Source organism: Rana temporaria, chromosome 4 (assembly GCF_905171775.1).
Source record: "Rana temporaria chromosome 4, aRanTem1.1, whole genome shotgun sequence".
Classification (NCBI taxonomy): Eukaryota; Metazoa; Chordata; class Amphibia; order Anura; family Ranidae; genus Rana; species Rana temporaria.
Genome location: NC_053492.1, coordinates 12,694,413 through 12,712,563, shown reverse-complemented (window position 1 = coordinate 12,712,563; position 18,151 = coordinate 12,694,413). Strand labels below are relative to the sequence as shown.

The 18,151-nt window shown below is 46.1% G+C and overlaps 1 protein-coding gene across 1 annotated transcript; it reads left to right on the top strand.

Moving 5' to 3' along the window:
- Positions 1-7,661: 7,661 nt before the first annotated feature.
- On the top strand, positions 7,662-9,099 carry LOC120935930 (gastrula zinc finger protein XlCGF7.1-like; the record flags this gene model as incomplete). The annotated part of the gene is made up of 1 exon (XM_040347960.1): positions 7,662-9,099. A coding segment is annotated over one exon (798 nt), but the record flags the coding sequence as incomplete, so codon positions are not given.
- Between the last annotated feature and the right edge of the window lie 9,052 nt (positions 9,100-18,151).

Genomic DNA, 18,151 nt, shown 5'->3' with positions numbered 1-18,151 from the left:
CCATCAACAAGGCGCTACTACAGTCAGCTGACTTAGTAGCACCAAAACACAAAACTTGCATCCGGAAAAACAACTCCAGCTGGTTTAATGACCAGCTGACGTTGCTAAAGCAAGAGCGTAGAAGAGCAGAAGCTGCGTGGAAAACAAGCTCTTCAGAGGAAAACCACACCATTTATAAGATAATAACCAAGAAATACCACAAAGAAATCTTTATGGCCAAAAAAAATCATTTTTCCAACATCATCGCAAAAGCTAAAAACCGCCCCCGCAAACTCTTCAAGCTGGTCACTCAGACTATGAATCCTGCTTGTTTAGAGGCCCCTAATTCTGATTCACAAAAATTTAGCAACTAATTATCGGATTATTTCGTTAACAAAATTGAAAAAATCTGTGAAAGTATTTAGAAAAATAGAACCATCACTAACCCCTCCCCCAAATCACAAATATAATACCCACATAAATCTGCCACAATCATCAAAACTCACGCTAAAACCCATTTCCATCGATGCCACTAAAAACATCATTGGGACTCTGCGAAACAGCACAGCACCCAATGACATCATCCCCACTAAACTGCTGAAAGAATGTGCCGATATATTGGCACCAGCTATCACGCAGCTCATAAATCAATCATTCAAGGAGGGCATGGTGCCCACCTTGCTGAAACAAGGTACAATAAAACCAATTCTAAAAAAACCTACCCTCGACTCCAAAGATCCATACAACCGGAGGCCCATAACAGCTCTAAATGTCTTCTCCAAGGTAATGGAGAAAGTAGTTGTACAACAGCTGCAACTGCATTTAGACACCCATAAATTACTCGACCCGTTTCAATCAGGTTTCCGTCCGGGCCACGGAACAGAAGCGGCGCTGCTCAAAATATGGGATGCCGATCTAGAGGCCGCAGACGAAGGAGAATCTTGTCTCCTGATACTGCTGGATCTAAGCGCGGCTTTTGACACTGTAGACCACGGACTACTACTGGCTAGGCTAGCTGAAGTAGCCGGAGTCGCTGAAGGTGATTTACCCTGGTTCTTCTCCTTCTTGGAAAACCAATCACAAATAGTGAAACTGGGGTCTTTCACTTCTAAAAAATGCACAGTGTCATGCGGAGTCCCTCAGGGATCCCCGTTGTCGCCTGTTCTGTTCAATATCTATTTCCGCCCTCTCTTTAAAATCATCAGTAACCAGAAGTTACTTTACCACTCCTATGCAGACGACACACAACTGTATTTCCGCATCTGCAACTAAAAGGATCATTCTCTTGGACTAGAGAAATGCCTTACTTTGATAGATAACTGGATGACAAACAGTTATCTTAAACTCAACGGGTCGAAAACAGAACTTCTCCTGTTTCACGCCACCCGGAAAAATCACCCCGCGACAACATGGACACCCCCGCCCATTCTGGGTAAAACGATCACCCCTAGCACCAAAGTCAAAAGTCTCGGAGTCATTTTCGATACCTACATGACAATGGATGCACAAATAGGGTCAGTAGTCAGCGGATCCCACCATCTGCTGCGCCTACTACGCAGACTCACGCCCTTTATCCCGAAAGAGGACATTGCAGTCGTGGTGGGAACAATCATCAATTCCAGACTTGACTATGCAAATGCCCTCTATCTCGGACTCCCCAAATACCAAATCACTCGTCTGCAAGTCGTTCAAAATACGGCCGCTCGACTAGTGACTGGCAAAAAACCATGGGAATCAATCTCACCTTCACTGAGATCCCTTCATTGGTTGCCAGTAAAAGACAGAATCACTTTCAAGGCACTCTGCCTAATACATAAGTGTATTCAAGGCAACATCCCCCCATATATATGCGAAAAAAATAAAAGCCCATAACCCCAAACGCATTCTGCGATCCACCAATCAAAACCTACTCCAGATACCCAAAGCCAGATACAAGTCCAAAGGAGATCGAAGATTTGCAGTCCAGGGACCTCGGCTGTGGAATGCACTACCATCCACCATCCGATTGGAGTTGGACCACTTGGCCTTCAGGAAAAGGATTAAAACCCATCTCTTCTGAGGTCAAAGGGTTTTTACACAGGGAATGGACACAGCGGCGATTCAGTTCGCATGTGTTGCGCTATATAAATTTTTCACTCACTCACTCACTCACCATTGCAGCTCCCCACCATCATTACAAGCCCCCCTCACCATTGCAGCCCCCCACCATCATTACAAGCCCCCCTCACCATTCCAGCCTCCCACCATAATTACAAGCTCCCCTCACCATCATTACAATACCCCCCACTAGGGTTGTCCCGATACCGATACCAAGCATTTGTCCTCCTCCAGCCCCCCCTCCCATTTTCTGCAGTCTCTCTCCCTCTGTGCCCCCCCCGCCGTGTTTTCCTTCTCCCCTGTGTCTCCTGTTGTTTCCTTCTCCCTCCGTGTCCCCCGCCGCTGTTTCCTCCTCTCCCCCGTGCCCCCCGCTGTTTCCTTCTCTCCTTCGTGTCCCCCACTGTTTCCTTCTCTCCTCCGTGCCCCCCCTGTTTCCTTCTCCCCTCCTTGTCCCCCGATGTTTCCTTCTCTCCCCTGTGCCCCCCCGGAACTGTCAGGATGGAGAGTGGCGGTAGGAGCCGGTAAACCCGGCTCCTTACTGTTCCGAATGGATAGAGTCAGCGATGACTCTGTCCATTCACAGAACTGAAACATCGTAAACTGTGATTACAATGTTTCAGTTTATGAATGAAGAGAAGACACTGTCTTCTCTCCTTTCATTTTCAGCGCAGCTGTGGCTGCTGAGAAAGGGACAGGGGAATCTGTTTCCCTAGTCCCTTTCTCTGTCTCAAAGGGGAAATGTCAGAGGTCTGTTAAGACCCCTGCTATCTCACCAAAGCTCCCCCCAACAGGGCTGATTAAAAAAAAAAAAAAAAATTGCAATAAATAAATAAAATAATAAAAAAAAAATGTAAATAGTAATAAAAAATTAAAAAACACACTGACAATCCACTACCCCCCCCCCCTCTAAAAAAAAAAAAAAAAACGCCACTGTAAAAAAAAAAAAACAAACAAGAAAAAAACACCACTGTCACATCACATAAAAAAAAAAAAAGTATCGGTATTCGGTATCGGCGAGTACTTGAAAAAAAGTATCGGTACTCGTACTCGGTCTTAAAAAGGTGGTATGGGGACAACCCTACCCCCCACCATTGCAGCCCCCCTCAACATTATCACAAGCCCCCCTCACCATTGCAGCCCCCCACCATTATTACAAGCCCCCACAATAATTACAAGCCCCCTCACCATTGCAGCCCCCCACCACCATTACAAGCCCCCCACCATCATTACAAGCCGCCCTCACTATTACAGCCCCCCACCATCATTACAAGGCCCCCTTACCATTCCAGCCCCCCACCATCATTACAAAGCCCCCCCACCATCATTACAAGCCCCCCTCACCATTATCACAAGCCCCCCTCACCATTGCAGCCCCCCCACCATCATTACAAGCCCCCCTTACCATTGCAGCCTTACTGTGCCAAACGATTTCTCACCAGTCAGTGTGTGCATCGGGATCTCCTGCTCCTGCTGCGTCAGAAGCTCACTGAAAAGTTTGGGCGCACTGTGAAAGTAGTCTTGCACTCCTCCTAGACTAGCTCATGTGATAGACAGAACACTGCGTCTATCACACGACCTGGTCTAAGAGGAGGGCGGGACTTTTATCACAGCACGCCCAAACTTTTCAGTGAGCTCCTGACACAGCAGTCTACCGGTCCGCGTGCAGTGGGCCGGATAAAGGTCCTCGGCGGGCCGCATGCGGTCCGCAGGCCGTAGTTTGAGGACCTCTGATCTAGAGCATGGACTAAAGAAAATGGTGTGTGGATCTTTTTTATGTGATGTCACAGTACTAAAGGTTATATTTTACAGATGAGATTTTCTCTCATTCTTGCTTAGGGTGAAGATGTGATAGATATAAAAGTTGAAGTCAAAGCTGAAGAAGAAGAAGAAGAAGAAGAAGAGGAGGAGACGTGTGTGAGGGATGATCAGAAGTCTATGGAGGAGGATGGAATAATAAGGACAATTATAGAGGAGGACACTCCTACAGAGATCAGCACAGGTGGGTCATTAACACTAAGTACATTCCTCCACCCATACTGCTCACTGATTGGTCCAGAGTAGGGCGGGGACTGGGTGGTATTAGCCTGTAATACCCTGGTCACTTTCCTGAGCTGTGTTCCCCATCCTGTATTCCTCTTGGATAATTTTCCTTCTCTGTGCTGCAGACACAATTTATGTATCTAGACTGGATTTATGGAGATTCTGGGGTTTTAGCTTGCAGGTAAATTTAGATTTTCACCATCAGAGTTGCTTGACTTATGGAACCTCTGGCATGTGCCTTAGACCTTCTGCCCCATTCCCAACTCTAAGAAAATCTCTGACTGAACATTTCTCCCAGGGTTACTTGCCCTGTTGTTTGCTGGCTGTGCCGGGTGGATGGATATGTCTGTATAGTCTCAGACCCAAGTCACTGAGTGCATATGCACTGTGTCCTCTTCAGCAGCACCAGATTGTTGTCAGAAACAAACTTTAAAACCGGAAGTGAGCCCTGCACTGTGCATACTGACCCACGTGCAGGCTGTCCGCTAAGCCACGCTCCCTTACGTTACATGACCGCCCCCCTGTTGGGGGAGAAGGAGCTCATACAGGGGGAACCTAGCAGGAAAACCTCTCTATCCCTTTGATGGCTGCTACCAGAGCCAGGCCGTTTTGCAAGTTGACACTGAGCAGGACTGGAGAAGCATGGTAATGTACATTCACAGATATGCACTTTTATCCCCTCTAGTGGAGACAAAAGGCAAGACACAGTCTACTCACAATAGGAAGTCCAAAAAGTGAACTTTATGGGCCAGATTCACCAAAGAGATACGACAGCGTTTCTCCTGATACGCCGTCGTATCTCTGTTTCTATCTATGCGACTGATTCATAGAATCAGTTACGCATAGATATCCATAAGATCCGACAGGTGTAATTGTTTTACACTGTCGGATCTTAGGATGCAATACCGCGGCCGCCGCTGGGTGGAGTTTGCGTCGTAAACCAGCGTCGGGTATGCAAATTAGCAGTTACGGCGTATCCCCGACGGATTTTCGCGTTCGCTACGTCGTCCGTAGTCAAGTTTCTCGTCGCAATTTTAGTCGTTATTTGACCTGCCCTAACTTTAGTCAGCAATCGTATTGCTGTCTAAAGTATGGCCGTCGTTCCCGCGTCGAAATTTAAAATGTAACGTCGTTTGCGTAACACATGCGGGAATACGGAAGTACGCTACGCGCGTCGCCGTTCGAAAAAATGACGTCACGGTGCGCAAAGCACGGCGGGAGTTAGGAAACGGAGCATGCGCAGTAGGTCCGGCGCGGGAGCGCGCCTAATTTAAATGGCACACGCCCATTTGAATTGGCCCGCCTTGCGCCGGAGGCCGCCGGCGTAGTTTTCATCGCAAGTGCTTTGTGAATCAGGCACTTGCGATGAAAACTTGCGGCGGTGTAACGTATCTACGATACGTTACGCCGCCGCAGTTCTATGTGAATCTGGCCCTTAGATTCCTTTAGGATCTTCCTAACTTACCATTCCCGCCGAAGGATACTGTTGGGGAAACAGACAGACCCAATCTTCACCCATCACGGCGGGCCATGCCATGATAGACCTTCAAGGACTGGGTCCCTTTGTATATAGGGTCCTCTCCCTTGGAACTGTACAGCACCCTGCCAGAACAACCTTTTGGTATGGAATATGTGACCAAAGGAGCTGGATCCCAGGGTCCAGCCCTCAAAAAACAAAAGCATTACAGTCAGGACCTCGATCTTCTTCCTCAAGGCTCGGGTACCATTTAACCATTCACTTTGGCCCTTTTTTGGCACTTTGAACGGATCCTTGATCCTGACACGGATCCTCTAGAGGAGCTCTTCTTAGCACAACATTAACAGTGACCAACACCTTAGACACTGGCGAAAAATCTGAGGTACTCCCTGTATGGGAGGGGTTATATAGGGGGGACTTCCTGCCTAGAGTGTACCAGTGTCCATTCGCCTATAGGTGGCGTATAAACCACATAGTAATGACTATGGTGCTCTGTGTCGCGTGATGTACAATAAAGAAATACACATTTACATATATAAGTGTACAACTTTCCAACATTCCACACTGTATAACAATGATAGCATAAAGTCCAAACATCCCATCAAATGTGAAAGGGAATAAATAATTTTCTCCAGTACTAATATGAATTATCTTGTGTTGACAGTCCATCACCGTGACAAACTAAGCCCATTACCAGAAATAGTAAACCCCAAAATGACTGAGGTCACCTGCACTCTTTTGGGTCATCTGGTTAATAGTAATGAATGGCATCATCTGGCAAGATTCTCACTGCAGACACTCATAAGCCATGTGGTAACACATCATGTAGAGCAGGGGTTCTCAACCTTTCTAATGCCGTGACCCCTTGATCAAATTTCCCAAGTAGTGGGGACCCCTAACAGTAAAATTATTTTCGTAGCGTGGGTTGTCAGCACCCAAGGCAAGACAAGTAATTTGCGCCCCTAATTCACTCTCTTTGTTCTCCTTTCTTTCCCTTTCATCTTTCTCTATCCTAATTTCTTGTTTTTTTCCCCCCCCCAGCCGTCTTTCTTGTTCTTTTTTTCCTATTCTTTCTCTCCCTTTTTTTTTGTTCCTCCCCCATGTTTCCTCTCCCTTTCATGTATTCTCTATTTTTATACCTTCTCTTACTCCTTGGTGGGGAGGTGGGGGGAATGGGATGAGTGGAAGTGCTGGCGGTGGGTTCGGGATGAGTGGCAGTACTGGGCGGGAGGTTTGGGATGAGTGGCAATGCTGGGGGGGAATTCTGATCGGCCTACTTGGGTGCTCTTGATCAAGGTCATCTGCTGATCTGAGAACTGTAGTGGGGGCTTTTAATGGCAACTATAATCACAGGTAGTGTTACTCACTGTGTCTCCGACTTTGTGGTGTCTCATAGCAGTGACACCTACACCGAAATCAGGAGATAGGGTCTCCTCCAGCCCCTCCCACTTCACATTCCTCACCAGTCACCTGGCCGCTAGTCTCTGCCCCCCAGCCATCCTGTGAACTGAATGGGTGGCTGCGAACAGGGTGAGTGGGATGCCGCAGGCTCCAGGAACAGCCCTGCTGGGCGGCAGCAAAAAGGCTGGGAGAGCGGTGCGGGCTTCAGGAACAGCCCAGGATTTGGTGACCCCTGGCAAATCATCATTCAACCCCCAGGTTGAGAACCACTGATGTAGAGAAAGAACACCACCAATGACAGTTCTCGTTGTTTCCTCACTCTCTGACTAAGGTCCATGAATAAAGAAATGATCTGGTAGGAGATCAGAGGAGACATTTACTAGTTACCTTGAGGGGGGAATTGTAAGATCCTCAGAGACAAAGCTGCCTGATGTGGGCGGAGTCCTGGTTTAGGGGAACCAATCTGCTCATGTCTAGTAATAATCTTTTTATTTCTATTTTAGTAGATGGACGGGAGATGAGGAAAACCTCAGAGGATTGTCTCACTTTGTCTCCAGACTGTAAAGTAGAAGATGAGGACATCACACAGTATAGTCCAGGAGAAAATCCGACTACCTCAAATGTCCATCCGGCACCACACAGTGTAGATGGACCATCGTATTCCTCTTGTCCTCTTAATGAGCATAAAAGATCTCACACAGGGGAGAAGTCACATTCCTGCTCTGAGTGCGGGAAATGTTCTGTACAAAATGTAGTATTTGTCACACCTCAGAGGTCTTATTCCTGTCCTGAGTGTGGAAAATTATTTTCACAGAAGTCACGTCTTAATGATCATCAGAGATTGCACACAGGTGAAAAGCCGTATTCCTGTCCTGAGTGCGGAAGATGTTTTTCAGTTAAGTCTAATCTTTACAGACATCAGAGATCACATACCGGGGAAAAACCACTCTCATGTCCTGAGTGCGGAAAAAGTTTCGTAAATAAGTCCAGTCTTTATAATCACGTGAGATCGCACACAGGTGAAAAGCCATTTTCCTGTACTGAGTGCGGAAAAAGTTTTTCAAATAAGTCCATTCTTTATAATCATCAGAGACGACACACAGGTGAGAAGCCGTATTCCTGTCCCGAATGTGGGAAATGTTTTGCACAAAAAACAGACCTTGTCGCACATCAGAAGTCTCACGCAGATGAGAAGCCGTATTCCTGTTCGGAGTGCGGGAAATGTTTTTCATTTAAGTCACGTCTTTACAGACATCAGAGATTGCACACAGGGGAGAAGCCGTATTCTTGTTCTGAGTGCGGGAAATGTTTTTTAATTCAGTCACATCTTGTCACACATCAGAGAATGCACACAGGTGAGAAGCCGTATTCCTGTCCTGAGTGTGGAAAATGTTTTTCACAGACGTCAAATCTTTACAGGCATCAAAGATCGCACGCGGGGGAGAAGGCGCTTTCCTGTTCTTAGTGAGGGGATTGTTATCCGCTGAAGTCCTGTCTTCCTGTACATGAGGGATCCCACACAACCCTCGACGTATAGTAGTTCTTTGAGTGCGGGAAATGTCTTCTATAAGAATTTCTCTGTATATGTCAGGAGGAAGCACACCAATATACACCTCAGATATACCCCAGGGCTGATCTTCATCATGTAAGAAACAGTTCATAGAGATGTAGCACATTCCTAGTTTGGCAGGTAAATTTAGTTTCTGGCTTCCTCTATAATCAGAGGAGTAGCGATTGTTTGCTCTGGTCTGTTTAGGGTTTCATAAGCTTGGGGTTTGATTCCCCTTCCTCTAGAAGAAATTTCTACAGCTTAGCAAGGGGCACCTCTGGACTGGGTGCTGAACTAGTCTCCTATGGACAAAGCTCATGGACTTGTTCTCCACCTCCAGGATCGTGTTATATGTTGCTGCACCGTCCCCAGCTGTGCACCTACAGACTGTTCTAGTCAAACTGTCCTTATAATACTGCCACTGATAGAGAGGTGTCCCCTGAAAGTTGGACCGTGATTTCCCTTAATGCAGTGGTCATCATCCCTGTCCTCAGGGCCCTGTAACAGGCCAGATTTTAGGTATTACTTTGGAGCAAGGATCCTCAACCTACGGCCCTCCAGCTGTTGTAGAACTACACATCCCATGAGGCATTGTAACACACTGACATTCACAGACATGACTAGGAATGATGGGAATTGTAGTTCCTGAACAACTGGAGGGCCGTAGTTTGAAGACCCATGCCTTGGTGAAATGTAGACTAGAATACTGCAATCACTGAGCAGCAAATTATATCACCTGTTATGTATTTCAGTTATCTTGCACACCTGGCATGTTAGTGGGCCCTGAGGACAGGGTTGATCTTGCAAACCTGGCCTGTTAGGCCCTAAGGACCGGGTTGATGACCTCTGCCTTAATGGATTTTTTTTCTTTAAGGCCTTTTGGACTTTGGGCGTGCAGAGCCAAGGGCCAGAGTGTGATTATACATGTAAATCTGTATATAGTAGAAAACCCAAAAATATTGTAGCATGCTTTTTATCCTCACTCAATTTAATGCTGATATGCAAGATATGTGCTCCTAGTTGTTATAGGTAATATTTAGGAAAGTTAGGATATATCTTTCTGCTTTGTTCCAGGGCTCTGGACACAACATGTCAAGGTCACTACAACTGTTCTGATTATTTGAAAATAGACCCTGTGTCTGAGGCCCCGTACACACGTCCGAGGAACTCGACGGGCAAAACTCATCGTTTTGCTCGTCGAGTTCTGTGTGAAGCCGCCGAGGATCTCGGCGAGCCAACTTTCCTCATTGAACAACGAGGAAATAGAGAACATGTTCTCTACTTGGCTCGACGAGGAACTCGTCGGCTTCCTCGGCCGAAAGTGTACACACGGCCGGGTTTCTCGGCAGAATTCAGCTCCGATCGAGTTTCTGGCTGAATTCTGCCGAGTGTGTACGGGGCCTCACACTTAGGTCCACTAAGGGCACTTCAGAAAATGTGGCCACAAAAAGTATATAGTTCATGGACTTTAAACATTATGCTTTAGACTTATAGGTTGTTTTATGCTATTAATTTTGCTGGAGGATTATCTTTGAGGAGGTAATGCTCCAACCCTACTGTATTGTATAAACTGTTCTGCTAACTTTGTTATTTTAAAAGAGAAGTAAAGGTTCTTTTTTCTATTCATACTTACCTCGATGGAGCATCTCTGCACTGAGAAACGAGCCACTGAACACAGACAATGGCTCGGTTCTCACTCCTCCCGGAGCAGAGCGATGCTTACTGTTAGTCAGCATCGCTTCTGCTCTACTTCTCCATGCTCATTGTATCGATGAGCAGTGGAGGGGTGGAGAGCGGCCGTCTCAGCGGCTCTCTGAGATGCTGAGACTGCCATCAATCAGGGCAGCTGGCGGATCCAGACTTAGGAAGTCGTGATGACGCGCTGCCCCGACTGATGGCATTGACGTCAGCGGACTTCAGAACGTTCTCCGCTGAAAACAGGTCACAGGAGTGCAAAACGAATTGCACTGCTGTGACCCAGAGGAGAAACCCAGCCTAAAAATAAAAGGCTGGACTTCTCCTTTAAAGGTAAGCAACAACAAAGATCTGTGCTTCGGTTGAATTTTTTAAATGCACTAACCATTTGCATTTAGTGGTAGGGCTCTACCAAGTTAGGATGTATATCTGTGAATATAGACTTTAAAGGGGTTGTAAAGGTACAAATTTTTTTCCCTAAATAGCTTCCTTTACCTTAGTGCAGTCCTCCTTCACTTACCTCATCCTTCCATTTTGCTTTTAAATGTCCTTATTTCTTCTGAGAAATCCTCACTTGCTGTTCTTCTGTCTGTAATTCCACACAGTAATGCAAGGTTTTCTCCCTGGTGTGGAGTGTCGTGCTCGCCCCCTCCCTTAGACTACATGAGTGTCAGGACGCCCACTAACACACAGCTCCTTTCTCTATCTGCAACTTAGAGAGCGTCCTGACTCTCCTGTAGTCCAAGGGAGGGGGCGAGCACAACACTTCACACCAGGGAGAAAGTCTTGCATTACTGTGTGAGTAACAGGCAGAAGAACAGGAAGTGATGATTTCTCAGAAGAAATAAGGACATTTAAAAGCAAAATGGAAGGATGAGGTAAGTGAAGGAGGACTGCACTAAGGTAAAGGAAGCTATTTAGGAAAAAAAATGATACCCTTACAACCCCTTTAAGGCCGCGTACATACTGTCAATCCATCCGATGAGAATGGTCCAACAGACCGTTTTCATCGGTTCACCGCTGAAGCAGACTGATGGTCTGATGTACGTACACACCATCAGTTCAAAATCCGATCGGGTCAGAACCCGGTGACGTAAAACACACGATGTGCTGAAAAAAAACGAAGTTCAATGCTTCCAAGCATGCGTCGACTTGATTCTGAGCATGCACGGGTTTTGGACCGATGCTTTTGTGTACTAACCATCGGTTTGGACCTATCGGTCAGCGGTCCATCGGTTCGATTTTAAAGCAGGTTCTCTAATTTTTGTCCAAAGGACAAAAGACCGATGGGGCATACACACGGACGGTTTGGACTGATGAAACTGAACACCTGATTTTTTTTCTGATATGACCTGGTGCCAGTTTCCAGCCATGTTATATAAAGTTTGCATTCAAATTTTGCAATTGTATGTTCCGTATGTAGCCAATCCAAGATGTCAGATCTTATGGTCATGTAAATTGTTACCTAACGTTTGGCGAAAAATTTTCTTCATTATCTCAGACATTATGGGTGTTCTACTGCCCAATAATCCAGCCTTGGCACTTCTGAACTTAGGGATCAAAAGCTATTCAACTATATATAACAATATTATTACCCATGTTCTACTGGCAGACAGAATCACTGGAAAACCCAGATGGCGCCTAACACGTCGGAAGCCATTTTTCTAATGAGAACAAATTTTGTAAACAAAAAAAAGTCACCTTTCTGAAATTATGGCAACCCTGGATAGACTGGTTTAATAATGATAACACTGATTTAAGATGACTACGTTTGTTGTTTCATTGTACTATTGTATTACTACTAAGTTACTGTGACTTATTGGCTGTATAGTAGTGTTCTACTTTCTCTGTATCTTTTTGCACTGCCTTTGGCAATTGCACCCTTATATTTGTTTATACCTTTGTATGAAAATTCAATAAAAATGTATGGAAAATAAAACATTTTTGAAACTCAAAACTTACAAAAACTCCCTCCCAGGTCGCAAAATCACTTGACTCCAAGACATGGGCCATCTAGTACAGTTGGGAGCCCCTAGCAAAAAAAAAAAAAAAAACCATCACAAAACAGGGTCTCCATGCAAACAAAAAATTCTGTTCGTCAGAATAAAAAGGCGATCGACGCCGCTTACCAGATCAGGAGGATCTCAAGTAATAGAGATCAAACAGGCATATTGGAAGATACTCAAAAGACCACAGGCGAACGATCCAAGGATTCCTTTTGGTAGTAAAAACACCTTGCTCGTGCTGTATAAAGCTCCCGCTTCGATGTTTCCTCCCGATGAGTGGCAAGTAAGTATCCACGTATGCTTCCAAATCCGATATGTTTAAATGGGGCAGAGAAAGAAAGACTTCATGGTGCAGTAATCCACTTGGGGGGGTTTAATTAAAAAACATATACTGTCATCCACAGATACAAAGTTTATAAAGCACAGCCACGGCTAGGGACCTGACCGGCGAGTGCATGGTGACATCAAGGATAAAGGCTCCACCCGGGGGACGTCACCACGCACGAGCCAGTCAAGTCTTGCCACAGATTCTCAATTGAATTTAGGTCTGAACTTTGACTGGGCCATTCTAACACATGAATATGCTTTGATATAAACCATTCCATTGGCTGTATGTTTAGGATCGTTGTCCTGCTGGGAGGTGAACCTCGAGTTTCCTTCTAAGACCACATACATACTATTCGATTTTCTGCAGATTTTTTTCTTCAGATTTTCCAAAACATGTAGTGTAGGGGCCTGCCTGACTGCATACAAATTGAAACTCTTAAGTTTTGACCTCATATTATATGGTATTGGTAAATCTGAAAACAAAAATCTGCAGAAAATCTAATAGTGTGTATGGGGTCTAAGACTGCCCTGTATTTGGTTCCATCCACCTTCCCATCAACTCTGACCAGCTTCTCTGTCCATGCTGAAGAAAAGCATCCCCACAACATGATGCTGCCACCACCATGTTTCACAGTGTGTTCAGGGTGATGTGCAGTGTTAGTTTTCCGCCACACATAGCGTTTTGCTTTTAGGCCCACAAGTTCAATTTTGGACTTATCTGACCAGAGCACCTTCTACGTGTTTGCTGTGGCTTCTCACAAACTGAAAATGGACTTCTCGTGGCTTTCTTCTTGCCACTCTTCTATACAGGGCAGATTTGTGGAGTGTACGACTAATAGTTGTCCTGTGGACAGATTCTCCCACCTGAGCTGTTGATCTCTACAGCTCCTCCAGAGTTACCATGGGTCTCTTGGCTGCTTCTCTGATGAATGCTCTCCTTGCCCGGCCTGTCAGTTTGGACAGCTATGTCTTGGTAGGTTTGCAGTTGTACCATACTCTTTTCATTTTCCATTTGCCTTCATGATGCTGTTTGTTCACTAAGGTTCTCTAACAGACCTTTGAGGGCTTCACAGAACAGCTGTATTTATACTGAGATTAAATTACACACAGGTGGACTCTATTTACTAATTAGGTGACTTCTGAAGGCAATTGGTTCCACTAGATTTTAGTTAGGGATATCAGAGTAAAGGGGGCTGAATACAAATACCCCCCACACTTTTCACATATTTATTTGTAAATAAATTATTAAAAAACAATTTATCTTTTTCCTTCCACTTCACAATTATGTGGCAATTTGTGTTGGTCTATCACATAAAATCCCAATAACATACATTTATATTTTTTGGTTATTGTAACATGACAAAATGTGGAACCTTCTCAAGGGGCATGAATACTTTTTCAAGGCACTGTAATAGGATACTCCAAATGAACTATGCACAAGTGAGGACAAATCTCTCTGTAGAACTGTGAAGCAGATTACCGTATTTATCGGCGTATACGCACACTTTTTTGCCCTGAAAATCAGGGCAAAATCGTGGGTGCGCGATATACGCCGATACCCGCACCGAGTTTGAATACTGCGCCGACATATACCGAGCGCAGCACACTCGTGTATATTCGGGCAGTCTCGGCTCCTCTCGCGCTGACGTCCTGGACGTACAGGACGTCAGCGCGAGAGTAGCCGAGCCTCCCCGACAATACACGAGTGTACTGTGCTCTGTATATGTCGGCGCAGTATTCAAACTCGGCGCGGGAAACGAGCGGGGAGGACGCGAGGATGCCGCAGAAGGACGCCGGACCCGAGAAAGAGGACATCCGAAGCCGCAGACGGACGCCGGACCCGACGAGGCCGCCGGTGGACGCCGCACAAGACACCAAAACTGTAAGTACAAAAAAACTTTTTTCCACAGGAATTCGGGGGAACTTTAGGGGTGCGCACTATACGCGGGAGCACGCTATACCCCAATAAATACGGTATCTGCTGAACCATACAGCTTCTGTATGAAAGATCAAGTGGACTTTATATCCTTAAGACGGTAGCTCACACACCCAATATGCTGACTTCTAAGACCAAGAGGGGGATTTCAGCAACAGACACACCATCTCAGGGATCCCTTCAGGGGTCTGTACCCACAAAATATCCAGGGACAGCTGGAAGCTTCCTTCCAACTTCCAAGCGATACTCTATTATAGTGACATCAGACCAGATCCGTGGACATCCTCCCTCAGTCAGCTTGCATAGGAACACTTGGTTGTAGCTTCAAGGCTTCAAGCCCCCAGGTCAATCACCTGATGCCGCATGGCAGCCTATGGCACCTGAATCTCTCTTCTGAGAGGTGGGCTGGACTGAAACTCTGAGCCCTTGTTCTTCTCAAATATAAATACAGTCACCCAGCATTCCCTGGGGCACATCCCCTTCTAATTGGCCAGGGCTGTATCCATACCTCCCAACTTTTGAACTTCAGAATGAGGGACACTTATTGGAGGAAGCGACCGACGGCGCGCTACGTTCACTGCGGCACAAAGAGAGTATCACTGGATGTGCACACTGCTGCAGGTCCTATTGAGCTTGTAGTCAGTAGCATTATGTGGGAAAATCACCTGTATGGCGGGATAGCGGGACAAAGGCTTCAAAGCGGGAAAGTCCCGCCCAATCCGGGACGATTGGGAGGTATGCTGTATCTACATCCTAAGTTTCCTCCCTCTGTTCAATGTTTACACTCAGGCCTGCAGTTCCTCTGAGCTCCACAAGGTGGTGATCCCACTTCTACTGAAAATAGAAGTCTATTGAATACGGACAGGAAGTGATGTCAGGTATAAATAGGAAGTTCCAGGTGAGAGGTGGGTTGGGAGGAAGTAGAGAGGAGACATTGCTGGAAGTGGCAGCAGAGGAGGTAATAAGATCTAATTTTCTATTTACACCCAGTAACCCCCGTCATGTCCGTCCTCTTCCTCCATAGTCACTGTGATGTCTTTTATCTCCAGCAGATGATGATACACACATATATAGTGTGGAAACCTAGATTAACCAATTCAGAGTTAAAACATTTCCTGGAACTTTCTCTTCATGTTATGCCCCTTTCACACTGGGGCGGCGTCGACGGTAGGGTTGCCACCTCATCCCTTTAAAACCAAACACATATTAATTACACAGGTTCTGTGGCTGATTAAGGTGGTAATCAAACTCACTTGGTGCCTTATCTGCATTAAATTAGCCACAGAACCTGTGTAATTCATATGTGTTCGGGTTTAAAGGGATGAGGTGGCAACCCTAGTCGGCGGTAAAGCGCTGCTATTTTTAGCGGCGCTTAACCGCCAATTTCGCTGCGCTATTCGGCCGCTAGCGCAATAGCGCCTGCAAACAGGAGCCGAATGCTAAAAAAGAGTAATGACCGTTTTCTAGCCTAATAGTCAAGGGATTGTCAGACAAATGACATGGGGGGGGGGTGGATAGGCACTGCCCTGGGGGTCATGATATCACTTCTATTAACCGCTTAAGACCCGGACCAATATGCAGGTTAAGGACCTTGCCCCTTTTTGCGATTCGGCACTGCGGCGCTTTAACTGACAATTGCGCGGTCGTGCGAAGTGGCTCCCAAACAAAATTGACGTCCTTTTTTCCCACAAATAGAGCTTTCTTTTGGTGGTATTTGATCACCTCTGCGGTTTTTATTTTTTTGCGCTATAAACAAAAATAGAGCGACAATTTTGAAAAAAAATGCAATATTTTTTACTTTTTGCTATAATAAATATCCCCCAAAAATATATAAAAAAAACATATTTTTTTCCTCAGTTTAGGCCGATACGTATTCTTCTACCTATTTTTGGTAAAAAAAAAAATCGCAATAAGCGTTTATCGATTGGTTTGCGCAAAGTTTATAGCGTTTACAAAATAGGGGATAGTTTTATGGCATTTTTATTAATATTTTTTTTTATTTACTACTAATGGCGGCCATCAGTGTTTTTTTTTTTTCGTGACTGCGACATTATGGCGGACACTTTTGACACATTTTTGGGACCATTGTCATTTTTACAGCGACAAGTCCTATAAAAATGCACTGATTACTGTGAAAATGACAATGGTAGTGAAGAGGTTAACCACTAGGGGGCGCTGTAGGGGTTAAGTGTGACCTCATGTGTGTTTCTAACTGTAGGGGGCGGGGCTGGACGTGACGTCAGTGATCGTCGTTCCCTATATCAGGGAACAGACGATCACTGACTGCCACACAGAAGAACGGGGAAGGTTTGTTTACACTCACCTCTCCCCGTTCTTCAGCTCCTGTGACCTGATCGCGGGACACCCGCGGCGATCGGGTCCCTGCGGGCGCGGTCACGGAGCTTCGGACCGGGTCGCCCACGGCTGGGCTCTTAAATGGGACGTATATATACGTCCCTGTGCCCAGCCGTGCCATTCTGCCGACGTATATCGTCGCGCGGTGGTCCTTAAGTGGTTAACCACTTCCATACAGGGCACTTACGCACCTTCCCGCCCAGGCCAATTTTCAGCTTTCAGCACTGTCGCACTTTGAATGGCAATTGCGCGGTCATGCTACACTGTACCCAAACAAAATTGGCGTCCTTTTTTCCCCACAAATAGAGCTTTCTTTTGGTGGTATTTGATCACCTTTTTTTTTTTTTTTGCGCAACAACTAAAAAAAGACTGAAAATGTTTTAAAAAAATTACGTTTTTATTTTTTTCTGTATTTTTTTTGTAAATAAGTAAATTTTCTCTTTCAATTACGGGCACTGATATGGCGGCACTGATGGGCACAGATGAGATGGCACTGATGGACTTCGATGAGGTAGTACTGACGGGCACAGATGAGGTGGCACTGATTGGCGGCGCTGGTATGCGGCACTGATGGGCACTCATAGGCGGCACTGATGGGCACTCATAGGTGGCACTGATCGGCACTGATGGGCACTCATGGGCGGCACTGATGGGCACTCATGGGCGGCACTGATGGGCACTCATGGGCGGCACTGATGGGCACTCATGGGCGGCACTTATGGGTGGCACTGATGGGCACTGTGGGGTGGCACTGATGGGCACTGTGGGGTGGCACTGTGGGGTGGCACTGATGAGCACTGTGGGGTGGCACTGATGGGCACTGTGGGGTGGCACTTATGGACACTGTGGGGCGGCATTGATGGACACTGTGGGGCGGCACTGATTTACTTATGTTGCCAGTCAGTGCCCATTTGTGGGCACTGATTGACATCTTTTTTTTTCAGACAACGGCTCTTCCTGTTTACATCGTGATGAGCCGTGATTGGACACGGCTGATCACGTGGTAAAGAATCTCCGTGAGAGACTCTTTACCGAGATCGGTGTTGCGGGGTGTCAGACTGACACCCTGCAACAACGATCGCCGAGATGCGCGTCCCCGGGGGCGCGCAGCGGCTCAGAATCCTGAGGACGTCATATGACGTCCAGTCAGGATTCTACAACCACTTTGCCGACGTCAATCTGTCATTGGTGGGCGGCAAGTGGTTAATAATAATTAAAGGGAAATAATAAAATGCTAAATTCCCTTTAAAATAGAAGTGGGGGTTTCCAAAAAAATAAACATGCATACA